Genomic DNA, 16,090 nt, shown 5'->3' on the forward strand with positions numbered 1-16,090 from the left:
ATAATTTACCAACAATAGACAATTAAGAAAAGCAATGTGCAATAAAAGGTAATTATCAAAACCGTTCATTTTAATTTCACACAGACTTTTTAGACCTCATAGTTGTGATTATTTCAGCTGTTAAAACACTACTTCCAGTGATGCCTCTCAAGTAATGGCTGATATAAATGGAAATAGAATTCCACTGTCAAACAACAATGCAAAAAGAAAAAAAGTCATTTTAATATTGGTACAAGTGCAGCACCATAGTGGTTGTGTCTCTTACACGGTAATTAATAACACAATTACTGCCTTTAAAATGTAATTCCCAATTTACTTTTACTTTTACAAAAGCTCAACGCAATTAGCACACGAAATGTTCTCATGAGTAAGCCAATACAGTAATCGCGTAGCGGACTGCGGTGGGACCAGAGTAAAGGCTGGTTCACACTGGGCATACGATTCAGATGGACGCTACAACTACACCACTTGCATTCAAATCGTAGATGCTGCAGACGAGTTAGTAGATTTCAACTTCTCAGTGTCAAGTTGGTGACGTCACTCACGTTCAACCAATCACATGCCTTTCTCTTTCCTTTAGAATTTTAAAAATAATACCATTTATTGTTTATTATTTGAAATAAATTATACTTGTATAGGTGTAGTGGAAAATGTGTAAAGAACTAATACTACTAATAATAATAATTATTATTATTAAGCATGTATGGTAACATAAATAAATAAATAAATAATCAGAATGAAAACTAACAGCTCAGGAATTTAAACCATGTTAGATTTGTCTCAGCTGCCTATGTATTAAAGAGGGATGATTAAATTGAGTGGGTCAGCTCAACAGACTTGGGCGAATGTCAGTGATTTTACCATGAAACTGAATGGTGGCATTTGCTGTCAAACACAATAATTTTTTTTTAGATCACCTGTTTATAAAAAGAGACGCTGTGGTTATACAGTGTAGAAGTTAAATGAGGATGTGTGCACAACTCCCTGAACATCCAGAAGAGTGTTGTCTTTTCTTAAACCAATCAGAATGAACTAACGCAGGGAGACGATCGCTCAGCGTGAACTACAGCCTGCGTTCGTTCGTATCGTCTGTCTGAATTGTATGCCCAGTGTGAACCAGCTTTAAGGGCGGATCTGTAAAAAGGCAGATAAATAAATCCTGTTTTAAATACCATTATACACAACTGTAACAATTCCTATATTCACACAATTATTGTTTTGAGATTCAGCTTTCATTAGGGAGCTTCCCTAAATCTCTTATTTAGAAAGATACAGGGTATTGTGACAGGGAAACTGTCTGCCGTGTGGGTGCGTGCATTCGTGCGTGCAGGAGAGCGAGACAGAGGTTGAAGTTGTAATTCCCCGCAGGCGAACAGGACTTATTTACATATCAACACACTGAACAGCTTGTGACATTACCAGCAATAGCAGTGCACAGAGCACATACAACACAGTGTACAAAAACTCTGGTATGAGCTACAATCTCTGAACTAATCCCTGTTCAATAATAAACTAACGTTGCTGAAGAGACTGATCATGGCGGACTACACTTAATTTTGATGTAGCTTTCCCTTCTTCATTAGGCTTCAATAGATAATACACAAAATGCAATGAAAAACATAAAATGAATTGCTATAGGAAAGCATGTTATGCTTTTAGTTTTAAATTTTGGCAACCTGATTTTCCTCCTTTTGCATATATTCTTTACAAATATAACTGAAATGCTTATTTTTTCGTACAACACTATTAGTAATAATCAGAGTAGAACATTCTCTAGGCCATTTTTGGTTGGCGTTGGATGATTTCATGTACTGGTGATGAAAATTGAGCTTAGCAGTTTTATTACCAACCTTATTATACACAGGCAATCTTATTGAACAAAGGTCTTGAGCCACCACCTAATCATATTATAGACAGGTTGCCCCACCATCGTGTATAACAAGACTGTAAAACACCAAAAATTATAGGAAATTATCGCTGGGAGTGTATTATAATTACAATTATAAATCACAAAAATGTCACATTCAGGAACTGTTTTATGTACAGTATAAGATGCACTGGAACTACATGTTTACATACCCACCTTTATGCAGATTGTTATTCACTGGTTGTGTTTAAAAGGGCACACCTCTCTGTAGAATTTGATTTCTGTGTCAACACAGTCGTAGAAGAGGTCAGCTACCTCAGCAGGGTCTAGAGGCTCTGTGCTGAGCAGCATGTCTTCCATCGCCTGCAGGCCTTGCTTCTCCAGATCTAGCATGGTCTCTTTGAGCTTCTGACCTGGCTCCTTCAAAGAACAGAGGGGACATTTTGAAGCGTTTGTCTAATTTGGGCAATTTCCTAATCTCGCAGTTCTGTATACCATTATATTTTCAACTGCAGTAAAGTTAGAGGTATCATTAACTTAAAAATATCACAATTACCTATATATTGACTGTATGCACATGTCAAAATCTTGGGGACAGAGGCCTTCATATGCCAGATCCTCACAATCTGAAACACTTGTACAAAATAATGTCTGATGTGTCATCACAATTGAATGCTTTTCAGAATATATAAAATAACCTCATGTGAGATATGGATGAAAAGTGCATCCATATACTGTACCTCCAGATTCAGATGGGCAATACAGACAGTCGGTCGCACAGACAGACAGCCTCTATTAGCTCTATCAATCTTAACTGTTCAATTAAAAAAGCTCAATACAAAATTGAGCCAGAGTGAATGCCTTCAGGCTTAAACATTACAATAGTATAAGTTATATTACAAAATATAAGTTAGTATATTCAAAACAGCTAGTTTTTTAACTGTGGTTTAGCATCACAGTGCAAACTAAAATATGAATTCAGATCTCACAAACCATCTTTCAGCCAGTTGACATAATAAAAGCCACTGTCAGTTTTTCATATTCATTTCTTTAGATGACTTACAAGTTGATTTTACATCACTATAACTGATGTGCCAGCACAACGACAGCACAACTGCCCTGAAGACAGCCTGCCTTCCATTCCTCTAAAGAAACCCAATCTCTCCCGGGTGAACCATTCAGGCTGCCTTCCATTCCTCTAAAGAAACCCAATCTCTCCCGGGTGAACCATTCAGGCTGCCTTCCATTCCTCTAAAGAAACCCAATCTCTCCCAGGTGAACCATTCAGGCTGCCTTCCATTCCTCTAAAGAAACACAATCTCTCCCGGGTGAACCATTCAGGCTGCCTTCCATTCCTCTAAAGAAACCCAATCTCTCCCAGTTGAAACATTCAGGCTGCCTTCCATTCCTCTAAAGAAACCCAATCTCTCCCAGGTGAACCATTCAGCCTGCCTTCCATTCCTCTAAAGAAAACCATTCAGGCTGCCTTCCATTCCTCTAAAGAAACACAATCTCTCCCAGGTGAACCATTCAGGCTGTCTTAGTAATTAATCTACAGCTCTTAGTAAGTGTAAGCAGCATCCTCATATGTTGTTTATGGCCAGTCAACAGATTATGCAAGTGAATAATTAAGGACGTATAGGGCAAAAACAGTTCATCAAGCTGTAGAATCAAAATTATTTATGGCAGGACAGTCAGATTTGGTGTGCAGAAACAGCGCACAGTAAAAAGCATGTGCCAGCCATTAGCTAACACAGGTATGCATATGGGAGTGACATGTACGTGACCATGACAGGCATGTACGACAGCTCAATTGTCCTGTCATGCATTAGGCTAATTCACTGCATGTTCAAACAACTTTCTGCACGCGTTAACTCTTCAAGACTACAGAAACATGATTCAGGATAACATTTTTATAGGGCCCTTTATTGCTGGTGTTCAAAATACTACACTAGCTTACATTTCAGAGTAATATATTTTTTTCAGCAGACAGAGGTTTTGTTTAAACACCATGAAACTCGTTTATTATGAAACAGGTTCCCCTATATAATCACCATAACAGGCAGAGATATCCAGGTACAATAGAAAACCACACTGAAAATAGCTATCAAATGTAAGCCTGGTGTATATTATTTATCTATTTGTTTACTGTAAACATGTTGTGTTATTTGTTGCTGCTGATATGGTATTACTCTGCAGCCTACAATAGTGGCCTGCAGTTATCTTTCCCAGACCTGTGTGAAAGTCTGCGGTGTCGAAAGAGTTATTGGTGTGCTGTACTGCCAAAAATGATTTTTTATATGTATTCAAACTATGTTAATTCCCAGTTGGTGCCAAGGGAAGAAAGCTTTGAAATGCTGTAGCTGCAGGCTATGTGGACATTAAAAGTTATTAATACAGTTTGGTCTGCTGAGAAGCAATTCACTTGTTCAGATTAATGAGGATGAAGAAAAGCATGCAGTTCCTTACCTCTTCAGTATCAGTTACTGTCAGAGCCCACTCATGGGCTTTGTATAACTCATGTCTGCGGTCAACTTTGCTTTCAAAGCGAGGCTGTGTCTTTACTGGGTCCCCCTCCCCAAAGCAGGGGGATTGTGCTTGAGGCACTAGCTTCACATTGTCAACAAAGACAAAAGGCTTGAATATGGACCTTAAAAGATACAAAGAATAGTTTAGCATTGGAGGTAAACTACCAAACAGCTGGTAATGTTGAAACTAGATCTTTAACACCTAAAATTTTACACAATATCATATACATTTCCTACAATGCAGCAGTCTATTTTTAATTTGCATCTCACAGTTTGTAATTTTTCTGGATGTCAGTGCATTGCCCTTAAAAATGTTATTTTTAGTTTTAACCTTCTTTCCAGCATTACACTCTATATCTAGTCCAAATTAGTTAGTTGGGTAAGGGCACTGAGGAACACTGCTCTTTAATTGGACCTTGCACAGAACCAACCCAGTGCTGTTAAGGTGGAGTTTGTGTTTAAAAAAACTATTTTCTTCACTGTTTTTGTTCCTTGAATCTGGAAACAGAGTGTGCCTGGCTGGCTCACCTTGCTGTGTCAGGCGTGGCAGTGAAGAAGTGAACACACGGGGAGACAACGTTCTGAGGCAGGACCGACACCATGCTGGCTGTGGTGAGGAGAGACTCCGAGTCCACACACACACCAGTATCCTTGTCTCGAAGGGCATCAATCACTGTCTGCACTGTCAGGCCTCCTGCAAAACAAGGAGAGCAAACCAAATCTTACAGTACATGTGGAACGTTTAAATTGCATGTAGGCTTTACAGCAAAGAGTAACCGACAGAGACAACTGGTATACCACCTGAATCGCCTTGTTTTAATGCACTTTAACAAAAAGTACTCTCGAGGTGCAAAATGAGCTTTATATCCATAGCGAATATACTGCTAACTTGTCCATAAATCTGTACTTTCAGTGGTCCTTGTCTCGGGAATGCCTTCCTCACAAGGAGTGTCCCATTGAATTTTATCCCCCACTTCTGGTATATTTTTAGATTTTCTTTAGGTGGATAACTAACTATATTGCCAAGAAAATTAAATTACAATAAATAACCCAGACAACCTCACTTGTTGCACTCTGAAGTGGAATCAATCATTGTTGGTTTCTGCATATACTGTAACGTACCGAGATAAAAGATTCTACCGCCAATTAAATGATAATTTAACTTAGGATGTCATCAAAGTCAATCATGAAACGCCAGGGTGCCTGCTGACTAACGAAAGTACCATTCTGAGCTTGACTTCCTTCTTAATTATACGTGTCTGAAATGCAGGAACAGCTTTTGGCAGCAGCAGGTCCATAGCACGACCTCTGCTACAGGACGTTAAAGCAGCGTGGAACACTGGGGTCTATTCAGATTATATGAATTGGACTAAATACAGCTGTTGAGATGATTGAAAGCATGTGCATTGGGTCCCAGTGTTATGCAAATCAACCATCTAACAGTGCAAAAGTCTCTCTGCAATGTACTTCTGTCAGAAAGGGTCCTGTTTTGTTTATTTAAAAGGACACATTTAAGACAACCTCGAATTTAAGAATTTCACACCCTCAATTTGAGAAAAAACTAAAACATGAAATAAATAAAGATGCATTTATAAAGATACAACCTCAATTACACATACAGGTAGTGGACAAAAAATTGAAACACCTGGGTAAATGAGGGACACCAAGTACACTGAAAGCAAGGGCTTCCACACAGGTTTGGCTCATGTGTTAATTAAGCAAATAATATCCCAGCATGTTTAGGGTCATGTCTAAAAATGCTGGACAGGCCTGGTTGCCTATAATAATGGCTAGCATGCCTGCAAGAGGAGACCTCAGTGACTTGAAAAGAGGGATGTTTGTTGGGGTGCGCTTGGCAGGAGCTTCAGTGACCAAGACAGCTCAACTTGCTGATGTTACACGAACAGCAGTGTCAAAGATGATGTTGTGATATCCGTGTATTAAATCGAAGTGCAAGGCAAAACAGGCGAGCAACTGCAGATCAATTGACTGCAAATTTCAACTTGGGGCGCGAGCAGCCAGTTTCATCAAAAAAGGTCCACCAAGAACTCCACAGAGCAGGATACCAGTCAGGTTGCAGTGCACAAACCACTCATCACACCTGGCAATGCACGTTTGCGAGTCCAGTGGTGCAAACAGCTTCACCATGTTCTCGACAAATGGAAGAGTGCACGTGTGGCCCCAACCTAAAGAACTCTACTGCCCTGATTGAAGGGTTCTGGAGTGCATTTTCCAGGCATGGTTTGGGAGCACTCATTCCCTTAGAAGGCAAGGTCAATGCTAATTGCTACTTAATGGTACTGAGTGATCATCTTCAACCCACGTTGCAGCATTTTTTTTCCTGCCCCCAGGGGAGGGGGGTCTTCCAGGATGACAATGCCCCCATCCACACAGCACGTGTGGTTGCCCAGTGGTTTGATGAGCATGCCACTGATGTTATCCATATGTTATGGCCTTCTCAGTCACCAGATCTGACCCCAATCAAGCATTTATGGGATATTCTGGAACGACGCCTGAGTCAGCGTTTTCCACCTCCATCAACCAGGCATGAGTTGATTGACTTTCTCGTGGAAGAATGGTGCCGCATCCCTCCTGCAGAATTCCAGAGGCTGGTAGACTCTATGCCACGGTGCATACAGGCCGTACTGGCTGCACGTGGTGGCCCAACACCCTATTAAGTGACTTTACATTGGTGTTTCAATTTTTTTGTCCACTACCTGTACAAAGAATTTTTTTATTTAGCATATTGGTTAAGCATATTGTATACTGATAAATTATCATGCCTGTAACAACATTGAATCTCTCCTAGTCATCATTCTCTGAGATTTTGTTCGTCTTTTCTCGGGCAGTCAGTTACGTTCCTATCTGTGTACTCGGGCAGTCATGTCTTTTGTTGACTATTTTAATACATGCGTCACTATACTTTAAGATGCAGGCCAAAACATTGAGAGAAAACACAATGTTGTGTATTGCTTTAATTAGACAGCAAACACAAGCGCTTCATCATGACAAATGCAAGTATTAACCTCTGACTTCCCTTAAGGATGTGTTGCTATGTGTTGTGAAATTGGCCCGGCTCAGAAATGTCACACTTAGTTTCAGACCCTGAAAGCGGATTCTTTATAAAGTTCACCCTTCTTACCCTCTTGATTTCCAAGGAATTCCTTGTCAGCACAGGGGCTACTTTCCTCATCTGGTGATGAGAAAACTTCAGAAAAATTGAACTCCTGTCCCTCACTCCACCACCCCTGTTCCTGTGCATAAAGTCTAAGCTCAGGATGCTCTGCATCAATGTTTGTAGTTATAGACAAGTGCCGGCAAAGGCCCTTAAATCCTTCTGTGAAAAGAAATACAAATATACAAGTATAAAGGGTAAAAAATACATGATCAGCTGTAGTAACCAGAATAAAACACCAAATGCTATTAATTAAATTAAAAAATAAAGCTCTATATGAAAAACAGATTTTTCTTTCACAAGATTTTGGGAGATTTAACACAGATCTCTGTGATGCACTTCTGACTGTAATTCTAGAACATACTGGATCCCAATTATGCCGTGTGTTTTCCTTGCTGTTGCTAAAAAGCACAACCCTTTTAATGCCTGACACATTGCAAGCATTTTTGGGTTACAATCATCTGAACGATTTCTTTAGCAAGAAAGAGATGCTTCACAGGGAGATAACGAGATCAGACTGAGATTGACAGCAGCAGTGCTGATTGTAACAGAATGTCTGGATCTACTAACCCGTGATTCTCTCTGCAGCCCAGTATTTCCCAACAGTCTCCAGCACCCAGCCTTCCTCTCTGTCAGCAATCAGAAAAGCACTATGGAAGGCTTGATAGGCGTTCCCATCCTCGGAATAGTTTCCACCTTGACCGTGCTCTTCCAGAAGGGACACTATGGTGTCTAAGGCAACTTTGGCTGTTGATCCTCTTTCTAATCCAAGTCTAAAATAAAAAGCAAAATGTTTCTGAGATTTTAATGAACTGAATGTGTTCAGAATGTGGGTTGGTTTATCAAAACAGCCTGTCCAGGAGAGGTATCAGTATGTAAAAAAAAATGAGATGTATCAGTATGTAAAAAAAAGGTTAATGACCATGACTGTCAACAGTATTTGCTGTAGCAATTCAATATTTAATCACACTTTGATAAGCAATTCTCCAGATATATTAAAAAATGTACAGATGGATGGATAGACAGACACACCCATATATAGTCAGAATCCAGTATTCTCAATGTCATATGTTAATATTTGTAAAACCAAGTTCCATGACAACAGGCAAGCGATTCTCCAGATATGTAGAAAAATGTGTAAAGAGCAACATAGGTACAGTACAACTGCCTCCCAGCGGAGGATAATAAGGGAAGAGTTCAAATCAACAACCCCAAAAACTACTATACAACACCAAACCAAGCTAAAGAATTGATGAAAAGTGAGAACACACAAGAACTAGGCAGCTGCTGACTCATTAAATAGCTGGTGACTCTTTGGTACTCCAAATCTTTTAATCTACCATGGCTTATATATTAGGAGGCTGTAACCGCCTACCATGTTTGATTTTAACACTCCCCTTTCTCACTCAATATAACTGATGATAAAACTTCTTAATATGCAAAAAAGGTTTTCAAAAATTGTACTTGCCATAACTCACAGCAGATCATTTTTATATCCAAGAGGACTTTCATTTTCAGCAGTGAACGTACAGCAATGGATTACATTTTAAAAATAGATTTGAAATATGATTCATATTAATCCTAAACCCATTTCTGCAAGATATACTGTAGAATTACAAATTAAAACATATTCTTTACTCAATTCAAGGATGGCAAGGATGTTATACATTTTCCTTCATCATTTTATAATGACAATAAGGGTGTGCACTGTTGTGAATTATTAAATGGCTTGAGTGAGCAGATCATGATTGGTTGAACAAGAGTCCTAGCAAGAAGGGCAACTCTTACTGCTTAAAGTGACTGTAGCTAACAAAACAATACAATGCATCGTACCTATTGAGCACTCCCATTCACTACAGTATATAGATCTAAAATATGCCGCTTTGAAAATAACACGTTATACCAAATATGAATTTCCCTTTAAAATGTGGCATCTGTTACTACACTAGAATATAGAAAGTTCTCAGCTTTCCTCAGGATCGGCTGATTTAAATCACTGATTTAAATCACTTGTTTTTTTTGGGTTTTTTAATCATTGACTTAAATCGTTTTTTCATTTACTACCTATTTTATATAGTTTCACAGGAAAAGTATGTTTTAAAAACCTTTTATTAACACAAACATCTTAAACTCTTACTGTCTATAAACTAAAACTCTTAGGTCTGTATTCTGATCACAACGCAAATGCGAGTGCAGTTGAGAATGTCGCTTGCCCCTGATTTTGTGGTGCAAAAATGGAGCAAAAAAACACTGCACTGAAATGATATTCTGAAGACATGTCTTCCCTGTTACAGAGCACCAGACAATTTCTCTGTCACAGCATTTAAAAGGGATGAGATTTCCACGCTCCTAAAACCTAAATAGTTCTCTCAACTGCTCACAATGATATTGACTTAATTAAGTACATAAATACATTCACCAAAACTATGGGGAAGCATGAAATTGAATATCTTTCCTATACTAAAACAAACTAATAATACGAGAGCAATTATGCAGTTCTTTCAGAGTAAATAAAATGATCAGATCGCCTGACATTCCCCCCTAACCAGCACTCCCTGTGAGTCCCCAGTCAAGCATGGCAGCTCAGCATGTCAGGGATTCGAAACATGACTGCATGAATCCATGGCAGGTGAATTACTGGGGTCTATGCTACAGTGCTTCCTCGCTATAAAGCGGATCTCGGGGGGGACACAATATGAGCATTATAACCGAAGAGCATTATAAACGGGGGAGGGGGTGGGGGGTGCGACAGGGCACATAACGACACACAGCTGACTAAAATACAAAATAAAATCAATCTCTATAATGTACATACAGTGAAGCAAAAATGCAACTTTCCGTGAATTAACCATGCATAAAGCATCATGTAATCAAAGCTATATTTTTAAGATAACATTCCCACTTGTGGATCATTTTAATTAACAATAATTAATAATTTTAAAATATAAATAGCCTGGCTAAATGGCAGACGGGAGTTCAGTTCGAAGCAACAGACAAGCAAACCAAGTGCGAGAAGGAGAGTGGGTCGGGCGAGAGGAAGAGGGAATGGGCTCGCCCCACGGTCAGCTGCTGGAGTGGGGCTGAAGCGACTTGTCTCGGAGAAAGCTGCAGCTCCTCTCGCAGCAAAAAACTAAAATATATTAGGAAAGATAACCATGTAATAGGCCTAATATTTATTTAGTTATAAAATGAATGCTGAATAAGAGTCTGTGTTATAGTGCCAGCGCAGCTTTTCTTCAGTTCAGATTGTGTATCAAAAAGGAGAGACAGAAATGGAAGTTAGATTAAAAAGATGTTTACAGTTTGAACAACACCGGTACTGTTTTTACTGTAGAAATATTGCATGAATCACTAGTATAGGGAATTGGGGGACATGCTGTAGGAGCGTTATATCCAAGGTATGTTATAATCAAGAACCTTATAGTGAGGGAGCACTGAATATTCTGAGCAGATCCTTTCAAATTAAAAACTAAAATCTGAAAGAAAGATCAAATAAATATAACTAGATGGATAAAATAGAAGTGGTTTAATTAGTTTCTTTTGACAATATTCAATTGATGGTTAAATCAGGATTGAAATGACTGCACTGTCTGCACCCACAACTGCTTACATGGTCACTTTTGATTGATTCAGTGGCAGCAGACTTACTGCCAGTGACACAACATTAGCATATATTAATGTTCCAGGGCGCTGTATGTGATCCGGATTACAGTTTGATTTTGTAATATAAGGCAATGCCTTGTCATTAAAATGAAATGTTATATCTTCCCACCCGTCACTGAAGGTCAAGGGCATACGTTAGCTGGGAGCATAAAAGCTACACGACAACACAATTTAGAAAGGTTTACTATCTACTCCTGACGTGGACATGCAAGATAACACTGAAGTAACTTATTTTACAGTGTAATTAACATACAGTACCTGTGCAGAATATTTACATATAAAATGTCCAGGTTCCCTTTTCCACTTCATTTTTAAATAGACAATTCTTCTAAAACTTGAAGAAAAGGCTAAAGCTTTTTTTTTTTTTTTTTTTTTTTTTTTTTTTCCGTCAGTTTACTACAACCCTTGATAAAACGATTATTTTTTTTTGTGTGTTGCAGAGAATTGACCAATTACAGGAACTTGAACATTTCTCTTTTTTTTTGGGGGGGGGGGGGGGGGGGTAGTTAATTTAATAGATGGCTTTACAATATTTATAGTTGATTATTGCTACTAGTGTGCTGGTTTCTGGCAATCGCTTACCTGACAAGATCCATCCCAAGCAAGGCTTCTGTCCGGACACCAGGCTCCTTTGTTACAACAGCTGCATTAGCAATGCAGACACCATGCTCATTGGCTCCCATTTCAGCCCCCCACAACCAGGCAGGTCTGCTTAGGACAACAGCGTGAGTCCTTTCAGCTTGATTAATTGTAATGTAAGTGCACTAATAGCAAGAACAGAAAAAGAGATATCATTAAACACACTGTATACCCACACAGCATTTGACATCATATTAATTAATATGTTGTGTTCAAATGGTCTCATGTTGTCATGGGGTGCAGTCTGGGTGAGAGAATAACTAAGCAAAGCTTAAATTGTGCAAAGTGACATCTGCTTTGATAAAAGAAAGCCCACACCCCAGGAAGATGATAACCTATCTATTGTGTTGTCTTTAAATAACTGCATCTACCAAACAAAGCAAAGAAACAAAAAGATCCTCAACACAAGACAAGAGGAACCAGGGATAGCCTTGTTGTTAGCGGTAGAGGCAAGAAAATGGATTTTAAAACTTGGTGATTTTGTATTTAGCATACCTTTAATATCTGTAAAGTTTTAATTTTTACAGCTTAATTTTGCACCTTTTCTTGGAGACAAGTGAAGTGTACAGTCAGGAGCGATTCATTTTTTATATGCCTGCCACAGCGGATTTGGGTACACCTGGTACATCACATATACATGAAGTAGCCCAGCTGTTTCCAGATACATCATTTCACCACTGTCTATCCCACGCGGCTTTGTGGCCAACTAACGTACAAAGAGAGTGGAGTTCTGTGTGCCAAGCTTGATGTGATAATGGAATGTGTTTTGTGTTAATATCTTACAGTATATATTAACAGGTTTCTCCTGTAAAGTTAGACCCAGAGTAGACATTGCATTTCAGGGCTGATATCAGAGCACTCTTACCTCAACCTGAGCTCCACGCTCAACTCTTACCTCAACCTCAGCTCCACGCTCAACAACTCTTACCTCAACCTGAGCTCCACGCTCAACTCTTACCTCAACCTGAGCTCCACGCTCAACTCTTACCTCAACCTGAGCTCCACGCTCAACTCTTACCTCAACCTGAGCTCCACGCTCAACTCTTACCTCAACCTGAGCTCCACGCTCAACTCTTACCTCAACCTGAGCTCCACGCTCAACTCTTACCTCAACCTGAGCTCCACGCTCAACTCTTACCTCAATCTGAGCTGCACGCTCAACAACTCTTACCTCAACCTGAGCTGCACGCTCAACTCTTACCTCAACCTGATCTCCACGCTCAACTCTTACCTCAATCTGCGCTCCACGCTCAACTCTTACCTCAATCTGCGCTCCACGCTCAACTCTTACCTCAACCTGAGCTCCACGCGCAACTCTTACCTCAACCTGATCTCCAGGCTCATACTCAGCACATGGAAAGTACATCACCTCCTGGACTTCACCTCTCGGCCTTGTGGAGTTTTTCCCAAAGACAACACGACCAGCTTCCGCAGCAGGTGGAAAAGCAACAAAACTTGAACTGGGGGGAGCCACAGCCATCCTATAACCACAAACAAGAAACATTACGTATACATTACACACACACATATAGTTTTTGGTCTTAATCCTGACACCAACATTTACATATTTCATAAAAAAACAAACACCATGGTTAGCTAATTCAAAGACAAATCTAATTCAAAGATAAGCTATTGTAGTGCGAGTCATGCATGACGTATGCAATCATTGCCTGTCCGCCATCTTCACACAAACTGTAACCGTGCATTGAGAAAAACACGAAAAATATGAAGCAATCTGCACTGGATATTATTTTTAAGGGAAAGGACATGCCATGTAATTACTGTATTCAGCATGTGTCCTTTTTTTCTTTTTTTATGTATTTGTTGTTTTATTTTAAACATACCATTTAAATGTTGAAGTAATCTCCATTACTTACTACAATATATTAAAGTTCAATTCAAATTGGATGTTTTTTTTATTATTCTGATACAGCAAATTACCAAACCCTATTACAGTGAACACCCTGGTATAAGGAATATTTATCCTGGTCCCATGGGGGTTTGTTATAGTGAAGTTGGCCTGTATATATGATACCACTAGAAAAAGGCATGAATGTGTTGAATTGACATGGAATGACAAATGCTTAATTTTTTTTTAAGCTGAAACTCTTATACCAGCAGATAGAGACCGGGGAGAAAACCTGATGAGTTTCCCTTTGTAGCTTTGTCTTTTAACATGCAAAAGAGCCAGGCTCATTTGGTCAAGCAGTTAATGAACTGAAGCACTGTCTACATGCACTACCTCCTTTAAGCAGGTGTCAGTCTCATAGCGAGTTTCACAGCACTTCTTTCCCTGGCATGTTACAGTCTGTTTTAGTAAACTATTACATCTGCTTTCCATGGGGAACAATGTAATAACGCATACGCACTACTGACACAGGCATAGCTCCCCAGTAACACTACGCAATAAATCAGTAAAGTAACATCTACTTGACAAAAATATGAAATACTAGTTACATCAATATACCAGAGAGGATCTATAATAAGTTTCAGTCATTGAGTGTGCTTAAAAGCTATTGAAATGATATTATTAGTAGCTATAATGTACAGAGATAGCTGGCCAATAGTTCCCTATTAACTTCAAGCTGACTTGGCCATTTTGTCCTGTTTCTGTGGATAAAAAAAAATTATATATATATAAAAATATATATATATATATATAAATATAATGATGATGATGCTCTCAGATAGGGTCGTATGGGTCCTTCCAAACATGCTAACATAGTCCCCAACACCACTACACTGTTACTCATAGGTTTTGTTTATAAATATGCATACATACAGCTGTGTGTCAAAAAAAAAAAAAAAAAAAAAAAAAAAAAAAAGATATAACAATATTTGTATGGCGAGATGTAACTATATAACCTTGTTTCACGTTGTGAGCTTTCTAAACACAACGACTTACTGCTGGCATGCAAAGGATACACCAAGTTAAAATAATACTGCCCCGTAAATCCTAAACAAGACACACAAGCAAGTACCGTGCCGTACAACAACAACAACAGTAAATGGGCAACCAAGGTTAGACTCCGAGGTGCAATTTGCAATCAATAACAAATGAACAATATAGAACTAACGTTTAGTGTTCTGTACGAGGATATATACATATGTACTTTAAAACGAATCAAGACGTGGGCATCGTTCGAGTCCTTCGCGTCTGCTCATACACAGCCAGACCCGAAAAACCCCTGACGTACAATTACTAGAAATCTCAATTATGAAATTACTATACAACTTAAATCAAATCAATATGCATTTGCAATGCTTCTCTTGTGTTTTACAGGAACTCAACTTTTGTTCCTTCTTCTTTTTTTTTTAAGATAAAAGAAAGAAGGATGTCTCACCTGCTCAGCCTTGCTCTTCTGTCTCTATAGCTCAAGGTAGCTGCTGGTAGTGAGTCACGTGACGTGACCGAAATTGGCTAAAGCCGAGGAAGGAATAGCACTTGATTTCTGGGGGAAAAAAACAACACTAATGTATTGTGTGGGATGGTAAATTTACATTGATATATCTGGTTATATTTCGGATATGTAAATGTTTTAAATATAATGCCACGATAAACTGCTGCATCCTAGTTTTTAGGCTAAAAGAAATGTAATGACGGTTGAGTCTAAACGTTTTTTCGATGGTATATAGTGGTAACTAGCAAAATGAATTATGTGTGCATGTTTGGGAATATGATAACATTGTTAGTATCAATGTTAATTACATTTAAATAAGGAGCAGCTATTAAATGTGTGCTGCCAGTCAGGTTTATACAATATACATAACTGTATTTGTACTATCACTGTGCTGTGAGAAGTGCTGCACGGAGACAGGCAGTGCCACACAGTGGTCTAGTGCAGATACTCATCTTAATGAATTTCTCCTCTCTCTCTCTCTCAAGCCGCTTCTCACATTTTTATTTGCATACTTTGATTAGCGTGTGACACTTACTCCCCTGTGATGATGAAACAATTTATAAAGCATTTAGAGAAAAATAAATAATTAACAGAAATAAAAAAAAAAAAAAACTTTTCTAACAAACAAGCCTCTTTTTATAAAAGAGAAATATTCTTTAACAAAGGGACCTCAGAAGAGTTTAATTGCAGGTCATACTTCGAAACAGATTTAAAAAATAACGTTCTAGTGGCAACAAAACTGACGTGACCGGATTATTATTGAATAGCAGATGTTGATTTATGACGCTTAGCTGTAATAGACCCATATATGCCAACA

The 16,090-nt window shown here is 38.8% G+C and overlaps 1 protein-coding gene across 1 annotated transcript; it reads right to left on the reverse strand.

The window, feature by feature from the left end:
• Nucleotides 1-1,465: 1,465 nt before the first annotated feature.
• Nucleotides 1,466-15,457, reverse strand: LOC121313888 (secernin-1-like). The gene is made up of 8 exons (XM_041246673.1): nucleotides 15,217-15,457; nucleotides 13,194-13,353; nucleotides 11,816-11,997; nucleotides 8,141-8,343; nucleotides 7,538-7,732; nucleotides 4,924-5,089; nucleotides 4,337-4,517; nucleotides 1,466-2,287 (listed from the first exon to the last, which is right to left on the reverse strand). The coding sequence occupies exons 2-8, from the start codon at nucleotides 13,350-13,352 to the stop codon at nucleotides 2,102-2,104; spliced, it is 1,272 nt and encodes a 423-aa protein (XP_041102607.1). The 5' UTR covers nucleotide 13,353; nucleotides 15,217-15,457; the 3' UTR covers nucleotides 1,466-2,101.
• Between the last annotated feature and the right edge of the window lie 633 nt (nucleotides 15,458-16,090).

The sequence above is a fragment of the Polyodon spathula genome, chromosome 4 (genome assembly GCF_017654505.1).
Source record: "Polyodon spathula isolate WHYD16114869_AA chromosome 4, ASM1765450v1, whole genome shotgun sequence".
Classification (NCBI taxonomy): domain Eukaryota; kingdom Metazoa; phylum Chordata; class Actinopteri; order Acipenseriformes; family Polyodontidae; genus Polyodon; species Polyodon spathula.

Bases quoted from the DNA above. Each gene is read 5' to 3' on its own strand.
- LOC121313888 (XM_041246673.1), bottom strand. From the start codon at position 13,352: ATGGCTGTGGCTCCCCCCAGTTCAAGTTTTGTTGCTTTTCCACCTGCT. The intron at 7,733-8,140 runs GTTAGTAGATCC...TTCTTTTCACAG, and splicing joins GGCTGCAGAGAGAATCACGG to AAGGATTTAAGGGCCTTTGC. The intron at 5,090-7,537 runs GTAAGAAGGGTG...CTTGTTTTGCAG, and splicing joins ATTCCTTGGAAATCAAGAGG to GAGGCCTGACAGTGCAGACA.